General features: G+C 45.0%; 1 protein-coding gene across 1 annotated transcript in view; it reads right to left on the bottom strand.

The window, feature by feature from the left end:
- The window catches only part of MYOM3 (myomesin 3), a 252,275-nt gene that overhangs the window by 103,275 nt on the left and 133,546 nt on the right, over positions 1–15,454 (bottom strand). The window contains exons 14-15 of the mRNA XM_069756945.1: positions 15,230–15,366; positions 14,913–15,090 (exon numbers count right to left, since the gene is read on the bottom strand). Coding sequence (XP_069613046.1) covers positions 14,913–15,090; positions 15,230–15,366 — 315 coding nt within the window. The remainder of the gene's footprint in view (positions 1–14,912; positions 15,091–15,229; positions 15,367–15,454) is intronic.

The raw sequence follows: 15,454 nt of genomic DNA, 5'->3' as shown, positions 1-15,454 counted from the left end.
AAACATTGGTGGAGCTGTGAGATAATTTTGCAAGTGGTAGAGCACTGTTTGAGCTGGGGTGGGGGGAAACTGTCTTGTGGCCGGCGGTACAGGCCCAGGGCCCCTCATATTACAACGGTGTGTCTGACGTTGGGTGCGCACCACCACCGCCAGAGACACTTTATTGTACTAGGAGGGACCCAGTGGCAGTGCCGTCGACCAAAAGCGGGCTCACCCACCTCTTCAGACAAACTGCACTCTCACGGGTGCTGTCGCCAAGTGTCGATACCACGGCCCCGTGTGGGGAGTTTGGCCATTTAGTGAGGTGTAAACATGTCGTATGCTGGACAATCAGGTGCAGAAAATTACGAGATTGGAAAAGGCATTCAGAATAGTCCACAGGCAAGACCTTTTCATAGGAAAGCTAGGTGTCAGCCGGGCAAGGTGGGGCAAAAGATTTCGAAATCCAGTTGTGGTTCATTTTAATGAAGGTTAGATCATCTACATTTTGGGTAGCCAGACGAGTCCTTTTTTCTGTTAGTATTGAACCTGCAGCACTGAATACTCTTTCTGATAGGACACCAGCTGCTGGGCAAGCAAGCTCCTGCAATGCATATTCTGCCAATTCTGGCCAGGTGTCTAATTTTGATGCCCAGTAATCAAATGGGAATGACGGTTGAGGGAGAACATCGATAAGGGATGAAAAATAGTTTGTAACCATACTGGACAAATGTTGTCTCCTGTCACTTTGAATTGATGCTGCAGTACCTGTCCTGTCTGCGGTCATAGCAAAATCACTCCACAACCTGGTCAGAAAACCCCTCTGGCCAACGCCACTTCTGATTTCTGCCCCTCTAACTCCTCTGGTCTGCTGGCCCCTGCAGCTCGTGTGAGAACGATCACGGGCGCTGTGTGCAGGGAATGCCAGAAGCAAACGGTCAACAAGAGTTGATTGTTTGGTTGCTAATATTAGTTCCAAGTTCTCATGTGGCATTATATTTTGCAATTTGCCTTTATAGCGAGGATCAAGGAGGCAGGCCAACCAGTAATCGTCATCATTCATCATTTTAGTTATGCGTGTGTCCCTTTTGAGGATACGTAAGGCATAATCCGCCATGTGGGCCAAAGTTCCAGTTCTCAAATCTGCGGTTGTGCTTGGTTGAGGGGCAGTTTCAGGCAAATCAACGTCACTTGTGTCCCTCAAAAAACCAGAACCCGGCCTTGCCGCGCCACCAATTTCCAGTGGCCCCGGAAAAGCTTCCTCATTAAAAATATAATCATCCCCATCATCCTCCTCGTCCTCCTCCTCCTCTTCGCCCGCTACCTCGTCCTGTACACTGCCCTGGCCAGACAATGGCTGACTGTCATCAAGGCTTTCCTCTTCCTCAGCTGCAGACGCCTGATCCTTTATGTGCGTCAAACTTTGCATCAGCAGACGCATTAGGGGGATGCTCATGCTTATTATGGCGTTGTCTGCACTAACCAGCCGTGTGCATTCCTCAAAACACTGAAGGACTTGACACATGTCTTGAATCTTCGACCACTGCACACCTGACAACTCCATGTCTGCCATCCTACTGCCTGCCCGTGTATGTGTATCCTCCCACAAAAACATAACAGCCCGCCTCTGTTCACACAGTCTCTGAAGCATGTGCAGTGTTGAGTTCCACCTTGTTACAACGTCTATGATTAGGCGATGCTGGGGAAGGTTCAAAGAACGCTGATAGGTCGGCATACGGCTGGAGTGTACGGGCGAACGGCGGATATGTGAGCAAAGTCCACGCACTTTGAGGAGCAGGTCGGATAACCCCGGATAACTTTTCAGGAAGCACTGCACCACCAGGTTTAAGGTGTGAGCCAGGCAAGGAATGTGTTTCAGTTGGGAAAGGGAGATGGCAGCCATGAAATTCCTTCCGTTATCACTCACTACCTTGCCTGCCTCAAGATCTACAGTGCCCAGCCACGACTGCGTTTCTTTCTGCAAGAACTCGGACAGAACTTCCGCGGTGTGTCTGTTGTCGCCCAAACACTTCATAGCCAATACAGCCTGCTGACGTTTGCCAGTAGCTGCCCCATAATGGGAGACCTGGTGTGCAACAGTGGCAGCTGCGGATGGAGTGGTTGTGCGACTGCAGTCTGTGGACGAGCTCTCGCTTCTGCAGGAGGACGAAGAGGAGGAGGAGGGGGTGTGAACGGCTACAGCCAATTGTTTCCTAGACCGTGGGCTAGGCAGAACTGTCCCAAACTTGCTGTCCTGTCATGATCCCAATGGCAGGGGATCACTAAAGGACAAGCACAGATACAAACAAGCTCTAGGGCGATGGAACCTGAGCTGACCGCGACCCTGAACCTAACACACAAATAAAAGTAGCCGGGGAACGTGCCTACGATGATCCTAGACGTCTCGCTCCAGCCGAAGATCTAACTTCCCCTATTAGAAGAAACACAGACCTCTCTTGCCTCCAGAGAAATCCCCCACAGAAATAGCAGCCCCCCACATATAATGACGGTGAAATGAGAGTAAAGCACATACGCAGTATGAAAACAGTTTCAGCAAAATGAGGCCCGCTAAAGCTAGATAGCAGAGGATACAAAAGTGAACTGCGCGGTCAGCGAAAAACCCTTCAAAAAACCATCCTGAAATTACTTGAACTCATGTGCCAACTCATGGTACATGAGGAGCAATTTCAGCCCACTAGAGCAACCAGCAGCAAGAATCACATATCTGCAGGCTGGACTAAAAACCAAATAAAGCAAAACACCAAAACAGGAAAATCCAAACTTAGCTTGACCAGAAGGTTCTAGGAGCAGGGAGCAGAGGTAACAAGACACACTGGATACATTGAAAACCGGCGAGGAAATGCCAGCAAAGCCAGGTTAAATAGGAAACTCCCATATGCTGATGGAACAGGTGGAACCCAGAAACCCAGGAAAGACAAGTCACCCAGTACCATCAGTAACCACCAGAGGGAGCCCAAAAACAGAACTCACAACAGTACCCCCCCTTGAGGAGGGGTCACCGAACCCTCACGAGAACCACCAGGGCGACCAGGATGAGCCCTATGAAAAGCGCGAACCAAATCACCAGCATGAACATCCGAGGCAACCACCCAAGAATTATCCTCCTGGCCATAACCCTTCCACTTGACCAAATACTGGAGTTTCCGTCTGGAAACACGAGAATCCAAGATCTTCTCCACAACATACTCCAATTCTCCCTCCACCAGCACTGGAGCAGGAGGCTCAAGCGAAGGAACAACAGGTACCTCATACTTCCGCAACAACGACCGATGGAACACATTATGAATAGCAAACGATACCGGGAGATCCAAACGAAACGACACAGGGTTAAGAATTTCCAAGATCCTATAGGGACCGATGAACCGAGGCTTGAACTTAGGAGAAGAGACCTTCATAGGAACAAAACGAGAAGACAACCACACCAAGTCACCAACAAGAAGTCGAGGACCCACGCGACGATGGCGATTAGCAAACTGCTGAGCCTTCTCCTGGGACAACTTCAAATTGTCCACCACATGACTCCAAATCCGATGCAACCTATCCACCACCATGTCCACTCCAGGACAATCAGAAGGTTCCACCTGACCAGAGGAAAAACGAGGATGAAACCCCGAATTACAAAAGAAAGGAGAAACCAAGGTAGCAGAACTAGCCTGATTATTAAGGGCAAACTCGGCCAGCGGCAAAAAGGTAACCCAGTCATCCTGATCAGCAGAAACAAAACACCTTAAATAAGTTTCCAAGGTCTGATTAGTTCGTTCAGTCTGGCCATTCGTCTGAGGATGGAATGCAGACGAAAAGGACAAATCAATGCCCATCTTAGCACAGAACGTCCGCCAAAATCTAGACACAAACTGGGATCCCCTGTCAGAAACGATGTTCTCAGGAATCCCATGCAAACGAACCACATTCTGAAAAAACAGAGGGACCAACTCAGAGGAGGAAGGCAACTTAGGCAAGGGTACCAGATGAACCATTTTAGAAAAGCGATCACACACAACCCAGATGACGGACATTTTTTGAGAGACAGGGAGATCCGAAATAAAGTCCATGGAAATGTGCGTCCAAGGCCTCTTCGGGATAGGCAAAGGTGACAACAATCCACTGGCCCGAGAACAGCAAGGCTTAGCCCGAGCACAAACCTCACAAGACTGCACAAAAGTACGCACATCCCTCGACAAGGAAGGCCACCAAAAAGACCTGGCCACCAAGTCTCTAGTACCAAATATTCCAGGATGACCTGCCAACGCAGAAGAATGGACCTCGGAGATGACTCTACTGGTCCAATTATCCGGAACAAACAGTCTCTCAGGCGGACAACGATCAGGTTTACCCGCCTGAAACTCCTGCAAAGCACGTCGCAAGTCTGGGGAGACAGCAGACAAAATCACCCCATCCCTAAGGATACCAGAGGGCTCAGAATTTCCAAGGGAGTCAGGCACAAAACTCCTAGAAAGAGCATCCGCCTTCACATTCTTTGAACCTGGCAGGTATGAAACCACAAAATTGAAACGAGAGAAAAACAGTGACCAACGAGCCTGTCTAGGATTCAGACGCCTGGCAGACTCAAGGTAAATCAAATTTTTGTGATCAGTCAAGACCACCACACGATGTCTAGCACCCTCTAGCCAATGACGCCACTCCTCAAATGCCCACTTCATGGCCAAAAGTTCCCGATTACCAACATCATAATTCCGCTCAGCCGGCGAAAACTTTCTAGAAAAAAACGCGCATGGCTTCATCACTGAGCCATCGGAGCTTCTCTGTGACAAAACCGCCCCCGCTCCAATCTCGGAAGCATCAACCTCAACCTGAAAAGGGAGCGAAACATCTGGCTGACGCAACACAGGAGCAGAAGAAAACCGGCGTTTAAGTTCCTGAAAGGCCTCCACAGCCGCAGGAGACCAATTAGCAACATCAGCACCCTTCTTAGTCAAATCCGTCAAAGGCTTAACAACACTAGAAAAATTAGTTATAAAACGACGATAGAAATTAGCAAAGCCCAAGAACTTCTGTAGACTCTTAAGAGATGTAGGCTGCGTCCAGTCACAAATAGCCTGAACCTTGACGGGATCCATCTCAATAGTAGAAGGGGAAAAAATATACCCCAAGAAAGAAATCTTCTGGACTCCAAAGAGACACTTTGAGCCTTTTACAAACAAGGAATTGGCCCGCAGGACCTGAAACACCTTCCTGACCTGCTGAACATGAGACTCCCAGTCATCAGAAAAAACCAAAATATCATCCAAATACACAATCATAAATTTATCCAGATATTCACGGAAAATATCGTGCATAAAGGACTGGAAGACTGAAGGAGCATTAGAAAGTCCAAAAGGCATTACCAAATACTCAAAATGGCCCTCAGGCATATTAAATGCGGTTTTCCACTCATCACCTTGCTTTATTCGTATAAGATTATACGCACCCCGAAGATCAATCTTAGTGAACCATTTAGCCCCCTTAATGCGAGCAAACAAATCAGTCAACAATGGCAAAGGATACTGATATTTTACGGTAATCTTATTCAAAAGACGATAATCTATACAAGGCCTCAAGGAACCATTTTTTATGGCCACGAAAAAAAAACCTGCTCCCAAAGGGGACAAAGATGGACGGATATGTCCCTTTTCCAAGGACTCCTTAACATAATCCCGCATAGCAGTATGCTCTGGCACTGACAGATTGAACAAACGACCTTTAGGAAATTTACTGCCTGGAATTAAATTTATAGCACAATCGCAATCCCTGTGAGGAGGAAGCGAACTGAGCTTAGGCTCCTCAAAAACATCACGATAGTCAGACAAAAACACAGGAATCTCAGAAGGAGTAGATGAAGCGATAGAAATCGGAGGTGCATCATCATGAACCCCCTGACAACCCCAGCTTAACACAGACATTGATTTCCAGTCAAGGACTGGATTATGAGTTTGTAACCATGGCAGACCAAGTACTAGAACATCATGCAAATTATACAGTACCAGGAAGCGAATCACCTCCTGGTGAACGGGAGTCATACGCATGGTCACTTGTGTCCAGTACTGAGGTTTATTCATAGCCAAAGGTGTAGAGTCAATTCCCTTCAAAGGAATAGGGACTTCCAGAGGCTCCAGACTAAACCCACAGCGATTGGCAAATGACCAATCCATAAGACTCAGGGCAGCGCCTGAATCCACATAGGCATCGACGGAAATGGATGATAATGAACAAATCAGAGTCACAGACAGAATGAACTTAGACTGTAAAGTACTAATGGCAACAGACTTATCAACCTTTTTTGTGCGTTTAGAGCATGCTGATATAACATGAGCTGAATCACCACAATAAAAGCACAACCCTATTTTCCGCCTATACTTTTGCCGTTCACTTCTGGACTGAATTCTATCACATTGCATTATCTCAGGTGACGGTTCAGACGACACCGCCAAATGATGCACAGGTTTGCGCTCCCGTAAACGCCGATCAATCTGAACAGCCATAGTCATAGACTCATTCAGACCAGCAGGCGCAGGGAACCCCACCATAACATCTTTAATGGCCTCAGAAAGGCCATCTCTAAACTTTGCAGCCAGAGCGCACTCATTCCACTGAGTAAGTACCGACCACTTCCGAAATTTTTGACAATAAATTTCTGCTTCATCTTGCCCCTGAGAGAGGGCCAACAAAGCTTTTTCAGCCTGAATCTCTTGGTTAGGTTCCTCATAGAGCAAACCTAATGCCAGAAAAAACGCATCCGCATTAAGCAACGCAGGGTCCCCTGGTGCCAATGCAAATGCCCAATCCTGAGGGTCACCCCGCAGGAAAGATATAATTATCTTGACTTGCTGAGCAGGGTCTCCAGAGGAGCGAGATTTCAAAGAAAGAAACAACTTGCAATTGTTCCTAAAATTCAGAAAACGAGATCTATCTCCAGAAAAAAACTCTGGGACAGGAATTCTAGGTTCAGACATAGGAGCATGTACAACAAAATCCTGTATATTTTGAACCTTAGTGGCAAGATTATTCAGGCTGGAAGCCAAACTCTGGACGTCCATGATAAACAGCTGGGATCAGAGCCATTCAAAGATTAAGAGGAGGAGGAAGTAGCCACGCTGCAATAAGGCTAGGCAGCAAACTCTGAGGGAAAGAGAAAAAAAAAAAAAAAAAACTTCCTCAGACTACTTATCCTCCTACTTCAGCCAATACAATTAACACTTTGTGGGCCGGTTATACTGTCATGATCCCAATGGCAGGGGATCACTAAAGGACAAGCACAGATACAAACAAGCTCTAGGGCGATGGAACCTGAGCTGACCGCGACCCTGAACCTAACACACAAATAAAAGTAGCCGGGGAACGTGCCTACGATGATCCTAGACGTCTCGCTCCAGCTGAAGATCTAACTTCCCCTATTAGAAGAAACACAGACCTCTCTTGCCTCCAGAGAAATCCCACACAGAAATAGCAGCCCCCCACATATAATGACGGTGAAATGAGAGGAAAGCACATACGCAGTATGAAAACAGTTTCAGCAAAATGAGGCCCGCTAAAGCTAGATAGCAGAGGATACAAAAGTGAACTGCGCGGTCAGCGAAAAACCCTTCAAAAAACCATCCTGAAATTACTTGAACTCATGTGCCAACTCATGGTACATGAGGAGCAATTTCAGCCCACTAGAGCAACCAGCAGCAAGAATCACATATCTGCAGGCTGGACTAAAAACCAAATAAAGCAAAACACCAAAACAGGAAAATCCAAACTTAGCTTGACCAGAAGGTTCTAGGAGCAGGGAGCAGAGGTAACAAGACACACTGGATACATTGATAACCGGCGAGGAAATGCCAGCAAAGCCAGGTTAAATAGGAAACTCCCATATGCTGATGGAACAGGTGGAACCCAGAAACCCAGGAAAGACAAGTCACCCAGTACCATCAGTAACCACCAGAGGGAGCCCAAAAACAGAACTCACAACACTGTCCCCTGTGGACCCTGCATCCACCACATTTACCCAGTGTGCCGTGATGGACACGTAACGTCCCTGGCCATGCCTACTGGTCCATGCATCTGTTGTCAGGTGCACCTTTGTGCTCACAGATTGCCTGAGTGCATGGACGATGCGCTCTTTAACATGCTGGTGGAGGGCTGGGATGGCTTTTCTGGAAAAAAAGTATCGACTGGGTAGCTCGTAGCGTGGTACAGCGTAGTCCATCAGGGCTTTGAAAGCTTCGCTTTCAACTAACCGGTAGGGCATCATCTCTAACGAGATTAGTCTAGCTATGTGTGCGTTCAAACCCTGTGTACGCGGATGCGAGGCTAAGTACTTCCTTTTTCTAACCATAGTCTCATGTAGGGTGAGCTTGACTGGAGAGCTGGAGATCGTGGAACTAGCGGGGGTGCCGGTGGACATGGCAGACTGAGAGACGGTGGGAGATGGTATTGTTGCCACCGGTGCCCTAGATGCAGTGTTTCCTACTACGAAACTGGTGATTCCCTGACCCTGACGGCTTTGGCCTGGCAAAGAAACCTGCACAGATACTGCAGGTGGTGCGGAAAATGGTGGCCCTACACTGCCGGAAGGGATGTTGCGTTGCTGACTAGCTTCATTGGCCGAGGGTGCTACAACCTTAAGGGACGTTTGGTAGTTAGTCCAGGCTTGCAAATGCATGGTGGTTAAATGTCTATGCATGCAACTTGTATTGAGACTTTTCAGATTCTGTCCTCTGCTTAAGGTAGTTGAACATTTTTGACAGATGACTTTGCGCTGATCAATTGGATGTTGTTTAAAAAAATGCCAGACTGCACTCTTTCTAGCATCGGATACCTTTTCAGGCATTGCAGACTGAGCTTTAACCGGATGGCCACGCTGTCCTCCAACAGGTTTTAGCTTTGCCACGCGTTTTGGGCAAGATACGGGCCCGGCAGATGGAACCTGTTGCGATGTTGATGCCTGCTGCGGCCCCTCCTCCTCCGCTTCAGAACTGCTGCCGCCTGCACCCTGTTCCCCCAATGGCTGCCAATCGGGGTCAAGAACTGGGTCATCTATTACCTCTTCTTGTAGCTCGTGTGCAACTTCGTCTGTGTCACCGTGTCGGTCGGTGGTATAGCGTTCGTGATGGGGCAACATAGTCTCATCAGGGTCTGATTCTTGATCAGCACCCTGCGAGGGCAATGTTGTGGTCTGAGTCAAAGGACCAGCATAGTAGTCTGGCTGTGGCTGTGCATCAGTGCACTCCATGTCAGATTCAACTTGTAATGGGCATGGACTGTTAACTGCTTCACTTTCTAAGCCAGGGACGGTATGTGTAAAGAGCTCCATGGAGTAACCCGTTGTGTCGCCTGCTGCATTCTTCTCTGTTGTTGTTTTTGCTGAAGAGGACAAGGAAGCGACTTGTCCCTGACCGTGAACATCCACTAACGACGCGCTGCTTTGACATTTACCAGTTTCACGAGAGGAGGCAAAAGAGCTAGAGGCTGAGTCAGCAAGATAAGCCAAAACTTGCTCTTGCTGCTCCGGCTTTAAAAGCGGTTTTCCTACTCCCAGAAAAGGGAGCGTTCGAGGCCTTGTGTAGCCAGACGACGAACCTGGCTCCACAGCTCCAGACTTAGGTGCAATATTTTTTTTCCCACGACCAGCTGATGCTCCACCACTACCACTACCCTCATTACCAGCTGACAATGAACGCCCCCGGCCACGACCTCTTCCACCATAATTCCTCATTGTTTTAAAAACGTAAACAAACTAACGGTATTTGTTGCTGTCACACAAATTACACGATGAGCTATAACTTCAGTATGATTTAGCTACCCCTTTACAGGTGAGTGAGACCACAACGAAAATCAGGTACAATGTTACACACTCTGTTGTTGGTGGCAACAAATGAGAGAGATGCCACACACGCAGGACTGTCACTGAAGCACAAATGTAAATATTAATCTCCCACTGATTTGATTTTTTTTTTTTTTTTCAGGGAGACTTTAGAAAAAAAAAAATAGAATAAAATGATTTTTTCAGGAAGAATTTAGAAACCAAAGAAAATAAAATGATTTTTTCAGGGAGAATTTAGAAAACAAATAAAACAAAAAAAGGCTTTCTATGGCCCACTGAGTGAGAGATGACGCACACAGGAGTCAGGAGTGGCACACAAGCCCAGAGGCCAATATTTATCTCCCACTGATTGATGTAGTGATTTTTTCAGGTAGATTTTGGAACCCAAATCAAGCTAAAAAAATAATAGGCTTTCTATGGCCCACAATTGGAGAGAGAGAGAGAGATGGCACACCCAGGAGTCAAGACTGGCACACAAGCAGAAAGGGCAATATTAATCTCCCACTGACTTGTTTTTTTTTTGTTTTTTTTCAGGGAGACTTTAGGAAAAAAAAATAGAATAAAATGATTTTTTCAGGAAGAATTTAGAAACCAAATAAAATAAAATGATTTTTTCAGGGAGAATTTAGAAAACAAATAAAACAAAAAAAGGCTTTCTATGGCCCACTGAGTGAGAGATGACGCACACAGGAGTCAGGAGTGGCACACAAGCCCAGAGGCCAATATTTATCTCCCACTGATTGATGTAGTGATTTTTTCAGGTAGATTTTGGAACCCAAATCAAGCTAAAAAAATAATAGGCTTTCTATGGCCCACAATTGGAGAGAGAGAGAGAGATGGCACACCCAGGAGTCAAGACTGGCACACAAGCAGAAAGGGCAATATTAATCTCCCACTGATTTGTTTTTTTTTTGTTTTTTTTTCAGGGAGACTTTAGGAAAAAAAAAAAATAGAATAAAATGATTTTTTCAGGAAGAATTTAGAAACCAAAGAAAATAAAATGATTTTTTCAGGGAGAATTTAGAAAACAAATAAAACAAAAAAAGGCTTTCTATGGCCCACTGAGTGAGAGATGACGCACACAAGAGTCAGGAGTGGCACACAAGCCCAGAGGCCAATATTTATCTCCCACTTTTTTTTTTTTGTTCCAGGGAAAATTTATAAACCCAATAAAAAAAATAATAAATAGGCTTTCTATGGCCCACTATCTGAGAGACAGAGAGAGATGGCACGGTTAGGACTGGCACACAACCCCAAAGGCCAATATTAATCTCCCTTTTTTTTTGTAAGGGAGAATTTATAAAACCAAAAAAAAAATAAATAAATAGGCTTTCTATGGCCCACTATTTGTGAGAGAGATGGCACGCTCAGGACTGGCACACAAGCCCAGAGGCCAATATTAATCTCCCACTTTTTTTTTTTTTCCAGGGAAAATTTATAAACCCAATAAAAAAAAAATAAATAAATAGGCTTTCTATGGCCCACTATCTGAGAGAGAGAGATGGCACGCTTAGGACTGGCACACAAGCCCAAAGGCCAATATTAATCTCCCACTGATTGATTTATTGATTTTTTCAGGTAGAATTTAGAACCCAAATAAAGCAAAAAAAAAAAAAAAGGGCTTTCTATGGCCCACTGAGTGAGTGATGATGCACACAGGAGTCAGGAGTGGCACACAAGCCCTGAGGCCAATATTTTTCTCCCACTGATTGATGTAGTGATTTTTTCAGGTAGATTTTAGAACCAAAATCAAGCAAAAAAATAAATAGGCTTTCTATGGCCCACTGAGTGAGTGATGATGCACACAGGAGTCAAGAGTGGCACACAAGCCTTGAGGCCAATATTTTTCTCCCACTGATTGATGTAGTGATTTTTTCAGGTAGATTTTATAACCCAAATCAAGCAAAAAAATAAATAGGCTTTCTATGGCCCACTGAGTGAGAGATGACACAGACAGGGATGGCACTCTAGCAGAAATGTCAATCTTAATCTCCCACAAAAAAAAAAAAAAACAGGGAGTGTCCTTCAATTACTATCTCCCTGCAGTAATCTCAGCCAGGTATGGCAGGCAGCAATAAGGAGTGGACTGATGCACAAATTAAATAAAAAGTGTGTACAAACCAAAAAGATAGCTGTGCAGAAAGGAAGGAACAAGAGGATTTGTGCTTTGAAAAAAGCAGTTGGTTTGCACAGCGGCGTACACACAGCAATGCAGCTATCAGGGAGCCTTCTAGGGCAGCCCAATGAGCTACAGCGCTGAGGGGGAAAAAAAAAAAATGTAGCTTCCACTGTCCCTGCACACCGAAGGTGGTGTTGGGCAGTGGAAATCGCTACAGCACAAGCGGTTTGGTGGTTAATGGACCCTGCCTAACGCTATCCCTGCTTCTGACGAAGCGGCAGCAACCTCTCCCTAAGCTCAGATCAGCAGCAGTAACATGGCGGTCGGCGGGAACTCCCCTTTATAGCCCCTGTGACGCCGCAGACAGCAAGCCAATCACTGCAATGCCCTTCTCTAAGATGGTGGGGACCAGGACCTATGTCATCACGCTGCCCACACTCTGCGTTTACCTTCATTGGCTGAGAAATGGCGCTTTTCGCGTCATTGAAACGCGACTTTGGCGCGAAAGTCGCGTACCGCATGGCCGACCCCGCACAGGGGTCGGATCGGGTTTCATGAAACCCGACTTTGCCAAAAGTCGGCGACTTTTGAAAATGAACGACCCGTTTCGCTCAACCCTAGCCATTACCTAACTACAGGATAAGTGTTAATTAGTAGATCATTGGTGTGTATCCACTGGACCTCCTTGTATCCCCATGATAGAGGACTGGAAGCCCCTGTTTGAATAGTGCATCCAGGGACACTTCATTCAATCTCTATGGGACAAAGTGAAATTCAAGTACAAGTCCCCTGTTATGGCAATCATTGAGGGTCTCAGTGGTTGGTCACCTATGCTGTGGATAACTTGTTAGATCTTGAAGCACCACTATAGCCCCCCATGTATAATAGAAAGCTTTCGGACAAAAAATCATTCAGACTACAGCTATCTCTCCAGAATCCCTTATACACAGGATTGTTGGACAAGGACTCCTGTGTTCTCTATAACATAGCCATTGCCAGACAACTCTGACTGAGGCTAGAAAACAAAAGGATCACATGCCGGAAATTTGACGGAAAATTAGATCCTTCTCAACTGTTGGGGGTGAGTCAGGAGGCTCACATACACAATAAACTGTCATGTGATACCACCAATATCAGCGCGTTTGGCCAACGATACTGTAATGTTGATACAGGCCTTAATGAAAACCGGTTGCCTATTGGTAATTTGAGGGTAAATAACCTTTAAAAATTTTTTGGCAGTGTAGATGGAACATTGGCTACAGGGAAATAAGGAACTTATATTCTCTCTGCAGCTGTTAGCTTTCAGTCATCAGGGTGGTGCAGGGAGCCAAAACAGTTAGTGCTCACTATATACTGAGCATATTATTATCACTCCCCCTACAGCTTGACTGACAGCCTTTTCTGCAATGTGTGTATGTAGAGCTGGCTGTCAGTCAATATACCGGGGAGAGATTACAGCGCTTACTGTATAGTGACAAGGTATGTATGAGCTCCCTGTACGACTCTCCCAATAACTTGAAGCGAGCGGCTGCACAGAGAAGAAACTTCCAGTTAGGCTGCTTTCACACATCAGTTTATTGCCGTCAGGCTCAATCCGGTTGCTCGTCGAATCGACGTATCGGTCGTAAATTGTGAAAAACTGATGTGTGAAAGCAGCCTTAACTGAAAAGCACTCAACAACTGCAGATTCCGCACTATATCCGTAGGTAAATGGTGCTTTTGTGACAGGTCCCTTTAAGTGTAGCTGTGAGCATATTTCCAATATTCATTATTAACCAGTGATGATGGTGTAACCAGGTTTAGTTTTGGAGGTTTATTATGATGAGGGATGTTTTTGATTTAGCTATTATTGTTGCACTCAACACACCATTAGACAGCAGCTCCTGGTATAACATATCATAGTTTTCTAATGTTTCATAGCATTTATATATACAGTGTCTTAAAAAAGTATTCATACTCCGTGAACCTTTCCACATTTTTTACATTACACAAAATTGGTTATTTTATTGGAATTTTATGTGATATACCAACACAAAGTATCAAGTATTTGTGAAGTGTAAAATTACACACGGTTTTCTAATTATTAAAAAAAAATATAAATCTGAAAATTGTGAGATGCATTTGTATTCAGCCCTCCTGAGTCAGTACTTTGTAGGACCACATTACCGCTGCAAGTCCTTTGGGGTATGTCTCTACCAGCTTTCCACATCTAGAGGCTGAATGGGCTTTATTCCCAGTCTTCTGTACAAACATATGCAGTATCATAGCAATAGCATTTGTACTATTACAGATTATACCTTGTGCTCTAACAATCCTGTGACAAAGAATTTAATGGCTTTTGCACTGTTATTAAACCCATTAATTTTGGGGTTCAATCTTCTGTTTTTGTTGTATTTTTAGCCTTTGATGGCCATTCTTTAGTCCAAGGGTGAGGAATCTTTTTTCTGCCAAGGGCCATTTGGATATTTACACCATCCTTCAAGGGCTGTACAAAATCCGCCCACAAAGTACATCCTGACTCTAGCACTGGTGTCAGGATGTGATCTTTCATTGCATGCCCTTCAGTGTTCAGTAGTGAACACAGTGTGTGTGCAAACAGAGCAAGAAGAAATTAATGAGCTGGTTGTAATCAAAATACACCTCCCTGCTCAAGAATGCGATCCCTGAGAATCTGCTAAGGGGCCTGATAAAAAGTCATTGAGGGCCGTAAATGGCCCTGGGGCCTGAGGCTCAACCCCCCTTCGCTTTAGTTGATCACTATTTTTTATTTTTTATACTGTTTTGGTTTAGTCCTGTTTTATGATGGTTGTGTACTTATTACTACATCCTTCAGATACATCAGACATTTACCTCGCTGTACATTATTCTTCTTGATAATATTATGTTGTTTTTTTTTAATAAATTATCTTTGATATGTCTTACTCTTTACATCTAGTACATACACAAGCTTAAATGGAAAACGTATGTAGAGAGAATGGAGACAGTCACCTAACGTAGCTTTAAGAGATATTGGAGAACTTGCAGTAGACGCATCACTGACTCCATGTTTGTTTGCCGCTTGTACCCGGAAACAGTAAGATTTGCCTTTTTCAAGATCCATCACAGAAAACCGTGGAGAATGGGGACTGGTGCTTATCCTTTCCCATCTGTTGCTTCCTTCAATGCACTAGTAATGTAGACACATTATTGAAAATACTCAATAATTAGTATATTTTTCAGTGGCAATATGAAACACTATCTTTATTTGTCTACTTATGTCACCTAGTTGACAATGTTAGTATTAATATTATTGCGTAAGTGTATACCTTTTCTATATAGTATTTAACAGGCTCCTTGCCACATGGATCAGGTTCATCCCATGAAAGCACAACATAGTCTTCAGTGACCTCTGAGGCATGGACATTTTTTGGCGGTGTTGGTTCTTTGACATCATCTATTTTAACTGGAATGACAAATGGTCAGATAATAGTCATAGTTATTACATTATAGTGTTCCTGAGGACATAATATTATGTTATTCATGATACATAA

The sequence above is a fragment of the Ranitomeya imitator genome, chromosome 3, assembly GCF_032444005.1.
Source record: "Ranitomeya imitator isolate aRanImi1 chromosome 3, aRanImi1.pri, whole genome shotgun sequence".
Classification (NCBI taxonomy): Eukaryota; Metazoa; Chordata; class Amphibia; order Anura; family Dendrobatidae; genus Ranitomeya; species Ranitomeya imitator.
Note: the sequence above shows the minus strand (reverse complement) of the source record. Positions and strands in the feature narration are given on the sequence as shown.